This window comes from Cuculus canorus, chromosome 38, assembly GCF_017976375.1.
Source record: "Cuculus canorus isolate bCucCan1 chromosome 38, bCucCan1.pri, whole genome shotgun sequence".
Taxonomy (NCBI): domain Eukaryota; kingdom Metazoa; phylum Chordata; class Aves; order Cuculiformes; family Cuculidae; genus Cuculus; species Cuculus canorus.
In genome coordinates, this window is record NC_071438.1 from 802,724 (window position 1) to 820,567 (window position 17,844).

At 58.8% G+C, this 17,844-nt stretch overlaps 1 protein-coding gene across 2 annotated transcripts; it reads left to right on the forward strand.

Annotated features, from left to right (window-relative positions):
- Positions 1–757: 757 nt before the first annotated feature.
- TUFM (Tu translation elongation factor, mitochondrial) lies at positions 758–17,043 on the forward strand. Of its 2 annotated transcripts, XM_054053004.1 has the most exons (10): positions 758–903; positions 2,554–2,703; positions 5,129–5,295; positions 8,678–8,782; positions 11,125–11,289; positions 12,553–12,685; positions 13,062–13,166; positions 14,470–14,621; positions 15,373–15,492; positions 16,848–17,043. In XM_054053004.1, the coding sequence occupies exons 1-10, from the start codon at positions 864–866 to the stop codon at positions 17,019–17,021; spliced, it is 1,311 nt and encodes a 436-aa protein (XP_053908979.1). In that variant the 5' UTR covers positions 758–863; the 3' UTR covers positions 17,022–17,043. The 2 variants fall into 2 exon arrangements, with proteins under 2 accessions (XP_053908979.1, XP_053908980.1); XM_054053005.1 differs by lacking the exon at positions 11,125–11,289.
- The last annotated feature ends 801 nt before the right edge of the window (positions 17,044–17,844 follow it).

Here is a 17,844-nt window from a genome sequence, read left to right on the forward strand (position 1 = left end):
TGTATTTCTCGGTGTCGTTTGTTCCTTATGGGGGAATCGGGATATGGGGCAGCCGTGGGGCAGAGCTTGGGGGGGCTGTGGGGCAGGATTTGAGGCTATGGGGCGGGATTGGGGCTATGGGGCAGCCGTGGGGCAGGATGTGGGGCAGAACCTGGGGCTATGGGGCAGGATTTGGCGCTGTGGGGCAGGACTTGGCGCTATGGGGCAGCCATGGGGCAGGATGTGGGGCAGAACTTGGGGCTATGGGGCAGGATTTTGTGCTATGGGGCAGGATTTGGGGCTATGGGGCAGCCGTGGGGCAGGATGTGGGGCAGGACCTGGGGCTATGGGGCAGGATTTGAGGCTATGGGGCAGGATTTGGTGCTATGGGGCAGCCGTGGGGCAGGATTTGAGGCTATGGGGCAGCCGTGGGGCAGGATGTGGGGTAGGATTTGGCGCTATGGGGCAGCCGTGGGGCAGGATTTGGGGCTATGGAGCAGGACTTGGCGCTATGGGGCAGGATTTGGGGCTATGGGGCAGGATTTGAGACTATGGGGCAGGATGTGGGGCAGGATTTGGCTCTATGGGGCAGGACTTGAGGCTATGGGGCAGGATTTGGCGCTATGGGGCAGGCGTGGGGCGGGCTCTGTCCCCCGGGACCTCCGAGCGGCCATCGAGTCGCGAGGGCGGGGCCAGAGCGGCGCGCGGGGCTGGGTTGGGGGGGGGGCGGTGTGTGTATATCAGGGTCGGGTGTGCGATTAAACCATAGAGTCGTGCGGGCGGGGCCAGAGCGGCTCTATCGCTTTCCTCTCCTATTTCCGGTTCCGGCCGGAAGTCGAGGGGGAGCGGAGCGGCTTCCGGCGGGTCTCGCGCGGGCAGAAGCGATGGCGGCGCTGCTCGGGGGGGCGCGGGGCGCGCTGGCCGGTACGGGGCGGGGGGAGGGGAGGCGGAACGGGGGGTGCGGGGGGAGAGGAGAGGGGAGGGGGGGGAAGGGAGAGGGGGGGTCAAGGTCATGGGGGGAAGGGGTCATCCCGGCCACGTGACCCGCGTGTATTTCCCCCCCGGGGTCACCCTTTTGGGGGGGCTCCTGCCCCTCCCCCACCCTCTTACCCCCCCCCTTCACCCCCTCCCCCACTTCATTAAATCACTATCAGCCCCTCCCCCACCCAATTAACCCCCCTTATGCCCCTCCCCCACCCAATTAAGCCCCCCTTATGCCCCTCCCCCAATTAATTAACTCCCCCTTGTGCCCCTCCCCCACTTAATTGTACCTTTTTAGCCCCTCCCCCTCCCAATTAACCCCTTTTAGCCCCTCCCCCACTTAATTAACCCCTCGTTGTGCCCTTCTCCCACCTAATTAAGTCCCATTTCAGCCCCTCCCCCACTTAATTATGCCCATTTACCCCTCCCCCACCCAATTAGGCCCCTTTTTACCCCCTAATTAACCCCCTTTTACCCCCTCCCCACCCAATTAACCCCCTTTTAGCCCCTCCCCCACTTAATTATGCCCATTTACCCCTCCCCCACCCAATTAAGCCCCTTTTTACCCCCTAATTAACCCCCTTTTACCCGTCCTCCTCCCAATTAACTCCTTTTACCCCTCCCCCACTTAATTGACCCCCTTTTACCCCTCCTCCTCCCAATTAACCCCTTTTTACCCCTAATTAACCCCCTTTTACCCCCTCCCCACCCAATTAAGCCCTTTTTACCCCCTAATTAACCCCCTTCCACCCCCTCCCCCACCCAATTAAGCCCCTTTTACCCCTCCCCCTCCCAATTAAACCCCTTTTTACCCCTAATTAACCCCCTTTTACCCCCTCCCCCACTTAATTAACCCCCTTTTACCCCTTCCCCCACCCAATTAAGCCCCTCCCAACTTAATTAACCCCCTCTTACCCCCTCCCCCACCCAATTAAGCCCATTTTTACCCCCTAATTAATCCCCTTTTACCCTCTCCCCACCCAATTAACCCCCTTTTACTTCTCCCCACTTAATTAACCCCCTTTTACTCCTCCCCCACCCAATTAACCCCCTTTTTACCTCCTAATTAACCCCCTTTTACCCCCTCCCTCTCCTAATTAAGGCCATTTTTCCCCCTCCCCTCCCAATTAACCCCCTTTTTACCCCCTAATTAACCCCCTTTTACCCCTCCCCACTTAATTAACCCCCTTTTACTCCTCCTCCACCCAATTAACCCCCTTTTTACCTCCTAATTAACCCCCTTTTACCCCTCCCCTCCCAATTAATCCCTTTTATCCCCTCCCCCACCCAATTAAGCTCCTTTTTACCTCCTAATTAACCCCCTTTTACCCCTTCCCCTCCCGATTAACCCCCTTTGATCCCCTCCCCCACCCAATTAAGCCCCTTTTTCCCCCTAATTAATCCCCTTTACCCCCTCCCCCTCCTAATTAAGGCCATTTTTCCCCCCTCCCCCACCCAATTAAGGCCATTTTTCCCCCCTCCCCCCCCCAATTAAGGCCCTTTTTCCCCCCTCCCCCCCCAATTAACCCCCTTTCTCCCCCCCCTAATTAACCCCCGCCCCCCTCCCCTAATTAACGGCGGGTTAACGAGCAGCCGTGGGGCGGCGCTGGGCGGCGGCGCGAGCGCTGTCGGCCGAGGCCAAAGCGAAGGCGTCGTTCGTCCGCGACAAACCGCACGTCAACGTGGGAACCATCGGACACGTCGACCACGGCAAAACCACCCTCACGGCCGCCATCACCAAGAGTGAGCGGGGGAGGGGCCTAGGCGGGAGGGGGAGGGGCTTAGATGGGAGGGGGAGGGCTTAAATGGGCAGGGGAGGGGCTCAAAGGTGAGAGAGAGGGGCTGAAATGGGAGTGGAGGGGCTGAAATGGGAGGAGGAGGGGCTTAAAGCTGAGAGGGAGGGGCTTAAAGCTGAGAGGGAGGGGCTTAAAGAGTGGGGGAGGGGCCCAAAGATGAGAGGGAGGGGCTTAAATGGGAGTGGGAGGGGTTTAAAGCTGAGGAGGAGGGGCCCAAAGATGAGAGGGGGGCTTAAATGGGAGGGGAGGGGCTCAAAGATGAGAGGGAGGGGCTTAAATGGAAGGAGGAGGGGCCAAAGTTGAGGAGGAGGGGCTTAAAGCTGAGAGGGAGGGGCTTAAAGGGGAGGGGCTCAAAGATGAGAGGGAGGAACTGAAATGGGAGGAGGAGGGGCTTAAAGCTGAGGGGGAGGGGCCCAAAGATGAGAGGGAGGGGCTGAAATGGGAGTGGAGGGGCTTAAATGGGAGGAGGAGGGGCTTAAAGCTGAGAGGGAGGGGCTTAAAGAGTGGGGGAGGGGCTGAAACGGGAGGGGGAGGGGCCAACCTTGAGAGGGAGGGGCTGAAATGGGAGGAGGAGGAGGGGCATAAAAGGGCAGGGGAGGGGCTCAAAGATGAGAGGGAGAAGCTTAAATGGGAGGAGGAGGGGCCAAAGTTGAGAAGGAGGGGCTTAAATGGGAGGGGAGGGGCTCAAAGATGAGAGGGAGGGGCTTAAATGGGAGGGGAGGGGCTTAAATGGGCAGAGGAAGGGCTCAAAGATGAGAGGGAGGGACTTAAATGGGGGGAAGTTGAGAGGGAGGGGCTTAAATGGGAGTGGGAGGGGCTTAAAGCTGAGAGGGAGGGGCTTAAAGAGTGGGGGAGTGGCCCAAAGATGAGAGGGAGGAGCTTAAAGGGAGGGGAGGGGCTTAAATGGGGGGGGCTTAAAAGGGCAGGAGAGGGGCCCAAAGATGAGAGGGAGGGGCTTAAATGGGAGTGGGAGGGGCTTAAAGCTGAGGGGGAGGGGCCGAAAGATGAGAGGGAGGGGCTTAAATGGGAGGAGGAGGGGCTTAAAAGGGCAGGGGAGGGGCCCAAAGATGAGAGGGAGGGGCTTAAATGGGAGGAGGAGGGGCTTAAAGCTGAGGGGGAGGGGCCCAAAGATGAGAGGGAGGGGCTTAAATGGGAGGAGGAGGGGCTTAAAAGGCTTTCACTGCTGTTTCGCCCCTTTTCTCCCCCCTTTTCTCCCCCCTTTTCTCCCCCCTTTTCTCCCCCCTTTTCTCCCCCCCTTTTCTCCCCCCTTTTCTCCCCCCTTTTCTCCCCCCTTTTCTCCCCCCTTTTCTCCCCCTTTTCTCCCCCCTTTTCTCCCCCCTTTTCTCCCCCCTTTTCTCCCCCCTTTTCTCCCCCTTTTCTCCCCCTTTTCTCCCCCCTTTTCTCCCCCCTTTTCTCCCCCCTTTTCTCCCCCCTTTTCTCCCCCCTTTTCTCCCCCCTTTTCTCCCCCCTTTTCTCCCCCCTTTTCTCCCCCCTTTTCCCCCCTTTTCCCCCCCCTTTTCTCCCCCCTTTTCCCCCCCTTTTCCCCCCCTTTTCTCCCCCCTTTTCTCCCCCTTTTCCCCCCCTTTTCTCCCCCCTTTTCCCCCCCCTTTCCTCCCCCCCGTTCTCCCCCCTTTTCTCCCCCCCTCTTCTCCCCCCCTCTTCTCCCCCTGTCTCCCCCATTCCCCCCCCTTTTCTCCCCCTTTTCTCCCCCTTTTCTCCCCCTTTTCTCCCCCCTTTTCCCCCCCTTTTCTCCCCCCTTTTCCCCCCCCTTTTCTCCCCCCTTTCCTCCCCCCCCTTTTCCCCCCCTTTTATCCCCCCCTTTTCTCCCCCCTTTTCTCCCCCCTTTTCTCCCCCTTTTCTCCCCCCTGTCCTCCCCCCTTTCCTCCCCCCTTTTCTCCCCCCTTTTCTCCCCCTTTCACCCCCTTTTCTCCCCCTTTCACCCCCTTTTTCCCCCTTTTCTCCCCCTTTCACCCCCTTTCTCCCCTTTTCTCCCCTTTTCACCCCCTTTTTCTCCCCTTTTCCTCCCCTTTTCACCCCTTTTCACCCCTTTTTCTCTCCTTTTCACCCCTTTTCACCCCCTTTTCTCCGCTTTCTCCCCCCTTCACCCCCTTTCTCCCGTTTTCACCCCCTTTCTCCCCCCTTTCACCCCCTTTCTCCCCCATTTTCACCCCCTTTCCCCCTTTTTCTCCCTTTTTTGCCCCCCGGCTGCCCATTTGCCTCCATTTTAACCCCCTTTTTTCTCCCTTTTTTCCCCCCCCCATTTTCCCCCCCTTCCCCCCCATTTTCCCCCCCTTCCCCCCCATTTCTCCCCCCTTCCCCCCCATTTCTCCCCCCCTTGCCCCCCATTTTCCCCCCCCCTTTCTCCCCCCCAGTCCTGGCGGAGTCGGGCTCGGCGCGGTTCCGCCCTTACGAGGACATCGATTCGGCGCCGGAGGAGCGAGCGCGCGGCATCACCATCAACGCGGCTCACGTCGAGTACGAGACGCCGGCGCGGCACTACGCCCACACCGACTGCCCCGGCCACGCCGACTACGTCAAGGTAGGGGGCACCCCAAAAACCCGCTGACCACCCCCCCAGAGCACCCCAAAACCCGCTGACCACCCCCAGACCCACGGAACCCCAAAAAACCCAACCTTAGGCCCCAAAAAACCCAACTTTAGACCAAAAAATCCAACTTTAGACCCAAAAACCCCAACTTTAGACCCCAAAACCCCGACTTTAGGCCCAAAAAATCAACTTTAGACTCAAAACCCCAACTTTAGACCCAAAAACTCAACTTTAGACCCAAAACCCCCAACTTTAGACCCAAAAACCCCAACTTTAGACCCAAAAACCCCAACTTTAGACCCAAAAACCCCAACTTTAGACCCAAAATCCCCGACTTTAGACCCAAAAACCCCAACTTTAGACCCAAAATCTCCAACTTTAGACCCAAAAAACCCAACTTTAGTCCCAAAACCCCGACTTTAGACCCAAAAACCTCGACTTTAGACCCAAAAACCCCAACTTTAGACCCAAAAACCCCAACTTTAGACCCAAAACCACCAACTTTAGACCCAAAAACTCAACTTTAGACCCAAAAACCCCAACTTAAACCCAAAAAACCCAACTTTAGACCCAAAAATCCCAACTTTAGACCCAAAAATCCCAACTTTAGCCCCAAACCCCCGACTTTAGGCCCAAAAAATCAACTTTAGACTCAAAACCCCAACTTTAGACCCAAAAACTCAACTTTAGACCCAAAACCCCCAACTTTAGACCCAAAAACCCCAACTTTAGACCCAAAAACCCCAACTTTAGACCCAAATCCCCAACTTTAGACCCAAAAACCCCAACTTTAGACCCAAAAACCCCAACTTTAGACCCAAAACCACCAACTTTAGTCCCAAAAACCCCGACTTTAGACCCAAAAATCCCAACTTTAGACCCAAAAACTCAACTTTAGACCCAAAAAACCAACTTTAGACCCAGAAAATCCAACTTTAGACCCAAAACCTCCAACTTTAGACCAAAAAATCCAACTTTAGACCCAAAACCCCCAACTTTAGACCCAAAACCCCAACTTTAGACCCAAAAACCCCAACTTTAGACCCAAACCCCCCAACTTTAGACCCAAAAAACCCAACTTTAGACCTAAAATCCCGACTTTAGACCCAAAATCCCAACTTTAGACCCAAAAAACCCAACTTTAGACCCAAAACCCCGACTTTAGACCCAAAAATCCAATTTTAGACCCAAAAACCCAACTTTAGACCCAAAAACCCCGACTTTAGACCCAAAACCCCGACTTTTGACCCAAAGAAACAACTTTAGACCCAAAACCCCCAACTTTAGACTCAAAAATTCCAACTTTAGACCCAAAAACTTCAATTTTAGACCCAAAAATCCAACTTTAGTCCCAAAAATCTCAATTTTAGACCCAAAAACTTCAATTTTAGACCCAAAAATCTCAATTTTAGACCCAAAATCTCAATTTTAGACCCAAAAACCCCGACTTTAGACCCAAAAATCTCAATTTTAGACCCAAAACCTTCAATTTTAGACCCAAAACCCCCAACTTTAGACCCAAAAATCCAATTTTAGACCCAAAAATCCCAACTTTAGACCCAAAACCCCGACTTTAGACCCAAAAACTCAACTTTAGACCCAAAAACTCAACTTTAGACCCAAAAACTCAACTTTAGACCCAAAACCCCCAACTTTAGTCCCAAAAATCCAATTTTAGACCCAAAAATCTCAATTTTAGACCCAAAAATCCAATTTTAGACCCAAAAACTTCAATTTTAGACCCAAAATCCAATTTTAGACCCAAAAACTTCAATTTTAGACCTCAAAATCCCAATTTTAGACCCCAAAATCTCAATTTTAGACCCAAAAATCTCAATTTTAGACCCAAAAACTTCAATTTTAGACCCAAAAATCTCAATTTTAGCCCCAAAACCCCAACTTTAGCCCCGAAAACCTCAGTTTTAGACCCAAAACCCCCCTAATTTCAGACCTTAAACCCCGACTTTAACCCCAAACCCCCAAATTTCGCTCCCAAGAAGAGCCCCAAACCCCAAAACCACAATTTTCGACCCAAAAAGCCGAACTTTAGCCCCAAAATTTGCAATTTTAGTCCCCAAAAAAACCGCTTTGGAGTCAAAACCTCAAACTTTGGGGCCAAAAACTTCAACTTTAGCCCCAAAAATAGCCCCAAACCCTAAAAAGGGTTGAAAAGCCCTCAAATTCAGCCCCTGAACCCCCAATTTTAGCCCCAAAAAACGCCCAAAAGTAAAAAAAAGGGCGTTTTAGACCCAAAAAAATTCACTAAAATTAAAAATTTCAATTTTAGACCCAAACTTTGTAAATTTTGACCAAAAAAAACCAACTTTACCCTCAAAAAAACGCCTCAAACCCAAATTGGAGACCCAAAAACCTGAATTTTAGCCCCAAAAATCAACCGAACCCCCAAAAAAGGTAATTTTAGGTCCGAAAAACCCCAATTTTAGACCCAAAATTTCAATTTTAGACCCAAAATTTCAATTTTAGACCAAAGAAGCCCAATTTTGGCCTCAAAATCCCAAACTTTCGCCCCAAAATCCCAAACATTCGCCCCAAAATCAACTTTCACCCCAAAACCCTCAATTTTCGCCCCAAAACCCTCAACTTTCGCCCCAAAAACCCCAACTTTCACCCCAAAAACAGAGCCCTAAAGCCCAAAAGAACCATTTTAGCCCCAAAACCCGCCATTTTGAACCCAAAATCCCCCATTTTGAGCCCCAAAATCGCAGCCCGACCCCCCCCGTACGCCCTCCCCGACGGTGTCAACATGGAGGGGGTACCCCAAAACCCCTCAGGGCACCCCAAAACCCACTGCCCCCCCCCCTTTTTCCCCTCTAAACCCCAACTGCCGCCTCAGCTCCCGCCGCCATTTTGTGTTCTTCCCCCTTCCTCATTTCCTCCCCCATTTTGGGGTCCCCCTTTCACTTAGGGGTCTCCCCTTCATTTTAGGGGTCCCCCCGCCATTTTGTCCCCCCCTTACTTTGGGGTTCCCCCATTTTCCCCCCTAAACCCCAACTGCCGCCTCAGCTCCCGCCGCCATTTTGTCTTCTTCCCCCTTCCTCATTTCACCTCCATTTCGGGGTCCCCCCTTTCACTTAAGGGCCCCAATCCCACACTTAGGGGTCTCCCCCTCACTTTAGGGGTCCCCCCGCCATTTTGTCCCCCCCAAACTTTGGGGTTCCCCCCTTTTCCCCCCCTAAACCCCAACTGCCGCCTCAGCTCCCGCCGCCATTTTGTCTTCTTCCCCCTTCCTCATTTCTCCCCCATTTTGGGGTCCCCCCTTTCACTTCGGGGTCTCCCCCTCATTTTAGGGGTCCCCCCCGCCATTTTGTCCCCCCCCTTAACATTGGGGTCCCCCCCTTTTCTGCCCCCCCAGAACATGATCACGGGCACCGCCCCCCTGGACGGCGCCATCTTGGTGGTGGCGGCCACCGACGGTCAAATGCCCCAAACGAGAGAGCACCTCCTGCTGGCGAAGCAGGTACGGCGCTATGGGGCAGAGCTGTGGGGCAGGGAGCTATGGGGCAGGGAGCTATGGGGCAGGGAGCTATGGGGCAGAGCGCTATGGGGCGGAGCTATGGGGCACCTCCTGCTGGCGAAGCAGGTACGGCGCTATGGGGCAGAGCTGTGGGGCAGAGCGCTATGGGGCAGAGTCTATGGGGCAGAGAGCTATGGGGCAGGGAGCTATGGGGCAGGGAGCTGTGGGGCAGAGCTATGGGGCAGAGCGCTATGGGGCACCTCCTGCTGGCGAAGCAGGTGCGGCGCTATGGGGCAGAGCTGTGGGGCAGAGCTATGGGGCAGGGATCTGTGGGGCAGGGAGCTATGGGGCACCTCCTGCTGGCGAAGCAGGTACGGCGCTATGGGGCGGGGATCTATGGGGCAGAGAGCTATGGGGCAGGGATCTATGGGGCAGGGATCTGTGGGGCAGAGCGCTATGGGGCAGGGAGCTATGGGGCACCTCCTGCTGGCGAAGCAGGTACGGCGCTATGGGGCAGAGCTATGGGGCAGGGAGCTATGGGGCAGAGCTATGGGGCACCTCCTGCTGGCGAAGCAGGTACGGCGCTATGGGGCAGAGCTATGGGGCAGAGATCTGTGGGGCAGAGCGCTATGGGGCAGGGAGCTATGGGGCAGAGATGTGGGGCAGAGCTATGGGGCAGAGATGTGGGGCAGAGAGCTATGGGGCAGAGGTGTGGGGCAGGGAGCTATGGGGTAGAGAGCTATGGGGCACCTCCTGCTGGCGAAGCAGGTACGGCGCTATGGGGCAGAGCTATGGGGCAGAGATGTGGGGCAGAGCGCTATGGGGCGGAGCTATGGGGCAGAGCGCTATGGTGCAGAGCTGTGGGGCAGGGAGCTATGGGGCAGGGATGTGGGGCACAGAGAGCTGTGGGGCACAGAGAGGTGTGGGGCAGAGAGGTGTGGGGCAGAGAGGTGTGGGGCAGAGCTATGGGGGAGAGATCTATGGGGCAGAGGTGTGGGGCAGAGAGCTGTGGGGCAGGGATCTATGGGGCAGAGCTGTGGGGCAAATGTGTGGGGCAGGGATCTGTGGGGCAGAGAGCTGTGGGGCAGAGCTGTGGGGCAGAGAGCTATGGGGCAGAGAGGTGTGGGGCAGAGAGGTGTGGGGCAGAGAGCTGTGGGGCAGAGCTGTGGGGCAGAGAGCTGTGGGGCAGAGAGAGAGCTGTGGGGCAGAGGCAGCGGGGGGGATGTTGGTTTGGATCAAGATCTGTGGGGCTGGGGGTGGATCTATGGGTCCGGATCCGGATCTATGGGGCAGAGGAGGCCCCTGTGGGTCGCGCTATGGGTCTGCCCCACATCCTGCCCCATAGATTGGGTCAGAACCCGTGGTTTTAAGGCATAAAGATGGCAGCTGTGGGTCTGGATTGGGATCTATGGGGCTGGGGGTGGATCTATGGGTCCGGATGGGGATCTATGGGGCAGAGGGAGGCCCTGTGGGTCGCGCTATAGGTCTGCCCCACATCCTGCCCCACATCCTGCCCCATAGATCGGGTCAGAACCCGTGGTTTAATGCATAAAGATGGCAGCTGTGGGTCTGGATTGGGATCTGTGGGGCTGGGGGTGGATCTATGGGTCCGGATGGGGATCTATGGGGCAGAGGAGGCCCCTGTGGGTCGCGCTATGGGTCTGCCCCACATCCTGCCCCACATCCTGCCCCATAGATTGTGTCAGAACCCGTGGTTTAAGGCATAAAGATGGCAGCTGTGGGTCTGGATTGGGATCTGTGGGGCTGGGGGTGGATCTATGGGTCCGGATGGGGATCTATGGGGCAGAGGAGGCCCTGTGGGTCGCGCTATGGGTCTGCCCCACATCCTGCCCCATAGATCGTGTCAGAACCCGTGGTTTAAGGCATAAAGATGGCAGCTGTGGGTCTGGATTGAGATCTGTGGGGCTGGGGGTGGATCTATGGGTCCGGATGGGGATCTATGGGGCAGAGGAGGCCCTGTGGGTCGCGCTATGGGTCTGCCCCACATCCTGCCCCATAGATCGGGTCAGAACCCATGGTTTAAGGCATAAAGATGGCAGCTGTGGGGTTGCGTTGGGATCTATGGGGCTGGGGGTGGATCTATGGGTCCGGATCGGGATCTATGGGGCAGAGGAGGCCCTGTGGGTTACGCTATGGGTCTGCCCCACATCCTGCCCCACATCCTGCCCCATAGATCGTGTCAGAACCCGTGGTTTAAGGCATAAAGATGGCAGCTGTGGGTCTGGATTGGGATCTATGGGGCTGGGGGTGGATCTATGGGTCCGGATGGGAATCTATGGGGCAGAGGAGGCCCCTGTGGGTCGCGCTATGGGTCTGCCCCACAGGTGGGGGTGGAGCACGTGGTGGTTTACGTGAACAAAGCGGACGCGGTGGCGGACGCGGAGCTGCTCGACCTCGTGGAGTTGGAGGCGCGGGAGCTGCTGCGCGAGTTCGGCTTCGACGGCGACAACACCCCCGTGATCCGCGGCTCCGCCCTCTGCGCCCTCCAGGTCTGCCCCATAGCGCCCCATAGCTGCCCCACAGCGGCCCCACAGCTGCCCCATAGCGGCTTCGCCTCCTGCCCCACACGTTTGTCTCTCTCAGGAGTGGCTGTTGCTGCGCAGTGAGGCCGTTGGCGTCATCCCTGCCCCATAGCGGCCCCATAGCTGCCCCATAGCTGCCCCATAGCCGCCCCATAGCTGCCCCATAGCGGCCCATAGCGGCCCCATAGCTGCCCCATAGCGGCCCCATAGCTGCCCCATAGCTGCCCCATAGCGGCCCCATAGCTGCCCCATAGCTGCCCCATAGCTGCCCCACGGCTGCCCCATAGCGGCCCCACACTCTGCCCCACACTCTCCCCACACTCTGCCCCACACTCTCCCCACACTCTGCCCCACACTGTGCCCCACACTGTGCCCCACACTGTGCCCCACACTGTGCCCCACACTCTCCCCACACTCTGCCCCACACTGTGCCCCACACTCTGCCCACACTCTGCCCACACTCTGCCCACACTCTGCCCCACACTCTCCCCACACTCTGCCCCACACTCTGCCCCACACTGTGCCCCACAGCTGCCCCACACTCTGCCCCACACTCTCCCCACACTCTGCCCCACACTCTGCCCCACACTCTCCCCACACTCTGCCCCACACTCTGCCCCACACTCTCCCCACACTCTGCCCCACACTGTGCCCCACACTCTCCCCACACTGTGCCCCACACTCTGCCCCACACTCTCCCCACACTCTGCCCCACACTCTGCCCCACACTCTGCCCCACACTCTGCCCCACACTCTGCCCCACGCTGTGCCCCACACTCTCCCCACACTCTCCCCACTCTCTGCCCCACTCTCTGCCCCACACTCTGCCCCACACTCTGCCCCGCACTCTCCCCACACTGTGCCCCACACTCTGCCCCACACTCTGCCCCACACTCTGCCCCGCACTCTCCCCACACTGTGCCCCACACTCTGCCCCACACTGTGCCCCACACTGTGCCCCACGCTCTGCCCCACACTCTGCCCCACACTCTCTGCCCCACACTCTCCCCACACTCTGCCCCACTCTCTGCCCCACAGCTGCCCCACACTCTGCCCCACACTCTGCCCCACAGCTGCCCCACATCTCCCCCCAGGGCCGCGACCCCGCGCTGGGGCTGCAGTCGGTGTTGCAGCTCCTCTGCCCCACACTCTGCCCCACACTCTGCCCCACACTCTGCCCCACACTCTGCCCCACACTCTGCCCCATAGCTGCCCCACATCTCCCCGCAGGGCCGCGACCCCGCGCTGGGGCTGCAGTCGGTGTTGCAGCTCCTCGACGCCATCGACCGCCACATCCCGGTGCCCGCGCGGGACCTGCAGCGCCCCTTCCTGCTGCCCATCGAGGCCGTGCACTCCATCCCGGGTACTGCCCCATAGCTGCCCCATAGCTGCCCCATAGCTGCCCCATAGCGGCCCCACAGCGGCCTCTGGAGGGACCCAGAGCCGCCCCATAAGTGCCGACTCCATAGGTTGAGCCATAGCGAGGATGGGGAGGTGGGAGGGTGCGGTTCTGCCCTATAGCTGCCCCATAGCTGCCCCATAGCTGCCCCATAGCTGCCCCACGGCTGCCCCATAGCTGCCCCACAAGTGATGGCTCCAGAGGCCGAGAAATGATGATGATGGGGAGGTGGGAGGGTGCGATTCTGCCCCATAGCTGCCCCATAGCGGCCCTATAGCTGCCCCATGGCTGCCCCATGGCTGCCCCACGGCTGCCCCACGGCTGCCCCACGGCTCCGCAGGCCGCGGGACGGTGGTGACGGGGACGTTGGAGCGCGGAACTCTGCGCAAAGGCGACGAAGTGGAGATCCTCAACTACAACCGAAACCTCCGCAGCGTCGTCACCGGTGAGCGACCGCCCCATAGCGACCCATAACTGCCCCATAGCGACCCCCAAGTGACCCATAGCGACCCATAGCTGCCCCATAGCGACCCATAGCGACCCATAACTGCCCCATAGCGACCCACAAGTGACCCATAGCGACCCATAGCGACCCACAAGTGACCCATAGCGACCCATAACTGCCCCATAGCGACCCCCAAGTGACCCATAGCGACCCATAGCGACCCATAGCGACCCATAGCGACCCATAGCGACCCCCAAGTGACCCATAGCGACCCATAGCGACCCACAACTGCCCCATAGCGACCCCCAAGTGACCCATAGCGACCCATAGCGACTGCCCCATAGCGACCCACAACTGCCCCATAGCGACCCCCAAGTGACCCATAGCGACCCACAACTGCCCCATAGCGACCCCCAAGTGACCCATAGCGACCCACAACTGCCCCATAGCGACCCATAGCTGCCCCATAGCGACCCCCAAGTGACCCATAGCGACCCATAGCGACCCATAACTGCCCCATAACGACCCATAGCGACCCACAACTGCCCCATAGCGACCTACAAGTGACCCATAGCGACCCATAGCGACCCACAAGTGACCCATAGCGACCCATAACTGACCCATAACTGACCCATAGCGACCCCCAAGTGACCCACAACTGCCCCATAGCGACCCATAACTGCCCCATAGCGACCCCCAAGTGACCCATAGCGACCCACAACTGCCCCATAGAGACCCCCAAGTGAGCCATAACTGCCCCATAGCGACCCCCAACTGACCCATAACTGCCCCATAGTGACCCATAGCGACCCCCAAGTGACCCATAACTGACCCATAGCGACCCATAACTGACCCACAGCGACCCATAGCGACCCCCAGCTGACCCATAGCAACCCACAGCGACCCATAGTGACCCACAACTGCCCCACAGCGACCCATAGCGACCCATAGAGACCCACAGAGACCCCACAGAGACCCCATAGAGACCCATAGAGACCCCATAGAGACCCACAGAGACCCCACAGAGACCCCATAGAGACCCATAGAGACCCATAGAGACCCATAGAGACCCACAGAGACCCATAGAGACCCACAGAGACCCCATAGAGACCCCATAGAGACCCATAGAGACCCATAGAGACCCCATAGAGACCCACAGAGACCCACAGAGACCCATAGAGACCCCATAGAGACCCATAGAGACCCCATAGAGACCCACAGAGACCCCATAGAGACCCATAGAGACCCCACAGTGCCCCATAGCGCCCCATAGCGCCCCATAGTGACCCATAGCGCCCCGCAGGCATCGAGATGTTCCACAAGAGCCTGGAGCGCGCCGAGGCGGGGGACGCGCTGGGGGCGCTGCTGCGGGGGCTGCGGCGCGAGGAGCTGCGCCGGGGGTTGGTGATGGGGCAGCCCGGCAGCCTCCGGGCCTACAGCCGCCTCCAGGCGCAGGTACGTGTGGGGCAGCGTGTGGGGCAGCTGTGGGGCGGGTGTGGGGCAGAGTGTGGGGCTGGGAGGGGGCGGACTCGAGGGTGTTCATGGGTGATGGATGGCGGGACCGGGGTGACTTGTGGGGCTCGATGTGGGGCAGCCGTGGGGGGGACATGAGGCAGGGTGTGGGGCAGTGTGGGGCAGAGTGTGGGGCAGCTGTGGGGCGGATATGGGGCAGCTGTGGGGCAGAGTGTGGGGCTGGGAGGGGGCGGACTCGAGGGTGTTCATGGGTGATACATGGTGGGACCAGGGTGACTTGTGGGGCTGGATGTGGGGCAGCCATGGGGCAGCCATGGGGGGGGATATGGGGCATCTGTGGGGCAGAGTGTGGGGCAGCTGTGGGGTGGATATGGGGCAGCTGTGGGGCAGAGTGTGGGGCTGGGGGGGGGCGGACTCAAGGGTGTTCATGGGTGATGGATGGTGGGACCGGGGTGACTTGTGGGGCTGAATGTGGGGCAGCCGTGGGGGGGACGTGAGGCAGGGTGTGGGGCAATGTGGGGCAGAGTGTGGGGCAGCTGTGGGGCGGATATGGGGCAGATGTGGGGCAGGATGTGGGGCTGGGAGGGGGCGGACTCGAGGGTGTTCATGGGTGATACATGGTGGGACCAGGGTGACTTGTGGGGCTGGATGTGGGGCGGCTATGGGGCAGCTGTGGGGCGGCTATGGGGCGGCTATGGGTCAGCTATGGGTCAGCTATGGGTCTGCCCCCCAGGTGTACATTCTGACCCCCGGCGAGGGCGGCCGCCATCGGCCCTTTGTGTCGAACTTCAGCCCCGTTCTGTTCTCCCAAAGTTGGGACATCGCCTGTCGGATCCTCCTGCCCCACGGCAAGGTACGCCTGCCCCATAGCCTGCCCCATAGCGACCCATAGCCTGCCCCATAGCGACCCATAGCGACCCACAGCCTGCCCCATAGCGCCCCACACTGCCCCATAGCGACCCACAGCCACCCACACTGCCCCATAGCGACCCACACTGCCCCATAGCGACCCACAGCCTGCCCCATAGCGACCCACACTGCCCCATAGCAACCCACAGCGACCCACACAGCCCCATAGCGACCCACAGCCTGCCCCATAGCGACCCACAGCGACCCACTCTGCCCTATAGCGACCCACAGCGACCCACACCGCCCCATAGTGCCCCACACGCTGCCCCATAGCGACCCACAGCCTGCCCCATAGCAACTCACAGTCTGCCCCATAGCGACCCACAGCCTGCCCCATAGCGACCCACAGTGACCCACACTGCCCCATAGCGACCCACATGCTGCCCTATAGTGCCTCACACTGCCCCATAGCGTTTCACACGCTGCCCCATAGCGACCCACACAGCCCCATAGCGACCCACACTGCCCCATAGCGACCTACAGCGACCCACACTGCCCCATAGCGACCCACACGCTGCCCCATAGCGTTCCACACGCTGCCCCATAGCTCCCCACACCACCCCACAGCTCTGCCCCACATTCTCTTTGCTCGCTGCCCCCTATCCTACAGCCACCCCACACTGCTGCCCCATAGCTGCTCTGAATCCTCCCTGCCCCACAGCTGCCCCCTATCCCTCCCCTGACCCACATCCCTGCCCCATAGCTACCCTTATCCCTCCCTGCCCCATGGCTCTGCCCCATAGCTGCTCTGAATCCTTCGTGCCCCACATCCCTGCCCCACAGCTGCCCCCTATCCCTCCCCTAACCCATAGCTCTGCCCCACATCCTTGCTCTTCCTTCCTGCCCCATATCTCTCTCCTGCCCCACACCCCTGCCCCATAGCTGCTCTGAATCCTCTCTGCCCCACATCCCTGCTCCCTATCTGTCCCCTGACCCACATCTCTGCCCCATAGCTGCCCCCTATCCCTCCCCTGACCCACAGCCCTGCCCCATGGCTCTGCCCCACATCCTTGCTCTTCCTTCCTGCCCTATATCTCTCTCCTGCCCCACACCCCTGCCCCATAGCTGCTCTGAATCCTCTCTGCCCCACAGCTGTCCCCTGACCCACATCCCTGCCCCACAGATGCTCTCTATCCCTCCCTGCCCCACACCCCTGCCCCACAGCTGCCCTCTATCTGCCCCCAGACCCACATCCCTGCCCCATGGCTACTCCTATTCCCTCCCTGCCCCACACCCCTGCCCCATAAGTACCTTTATCCCTCCCCGCCCCACACCTCCGCCCCGCGCTGTGCTGCTCAGGACCTGGTGATGCCGGGGGAGGACGCGGCGCTGACGCTGCTGCTGCGGCAGCCGATGGTGGTGGAGCCGGGACAGCGCTTCACTCTGCGCGACGGTTCGCGCACCATCGGCACCGGCGTCGTCACCCGCGGCCTCAGCGCCGAACCCGGCGACCAGGACGTCAACTGGGGCTGAGGCCGCGATGGCGGCGATGGCGGTGACGCCACCGCCATGGCGGCCACGGAGACGACACCGCGACGGCGGCCATGGCGTCACCCAACGTGGGGACATCGTCACTTGCGGTGACGTCACCGACGCGACGGTGATGACATCGACGGTGATGACACAAAACTATCGCCGTGTGAGCGGCGTCACCGCAGTGTCGCGACGTCAACGGCACCGCCATGACATCACCCATGGAATGATGACATCACCCATGGAATGATGACATCACCCAACGCCACGACATCACCCACAGAACGATGACGTCATCCGATGCGATGACATCACCTGCGGAGCGATGACATCACCAAATGTCATCACCCACAAAATGATGACATCGCTGATTGGATGATGACGTCACCCACAGAGTGATGACGTCACCCATGGAATGATGACATCACATTCAATGATGACATCACCCACAGTTATGACGTCATCCATGGAATGATGACATCATCAAACGCGATGACATCACACACGGAACGATGACATCACCCACAAAGTGATGACATCATCCAACGCGATGACATCACTGAATGTGATGACATCACCCATGGAACGATGACATCATTCAATGTGATGACATCACACACAGAGCGATGACATCACCGTCTCAACATGGCGGCCGCGATGATGTCATCAGGGCCGCGATGACGTCATCCCCCCTCTGTGACGTCACAGCAGCTGTGGGTGGGGGAGGGGCCGTTCCCCCTCCCCCGATGGAACTTTCGCGACGGAGAAGAAAATTCAATAAAATATTTCTCTTTTTTTTCAGTGGAATTTTGGTTTTTTTGGA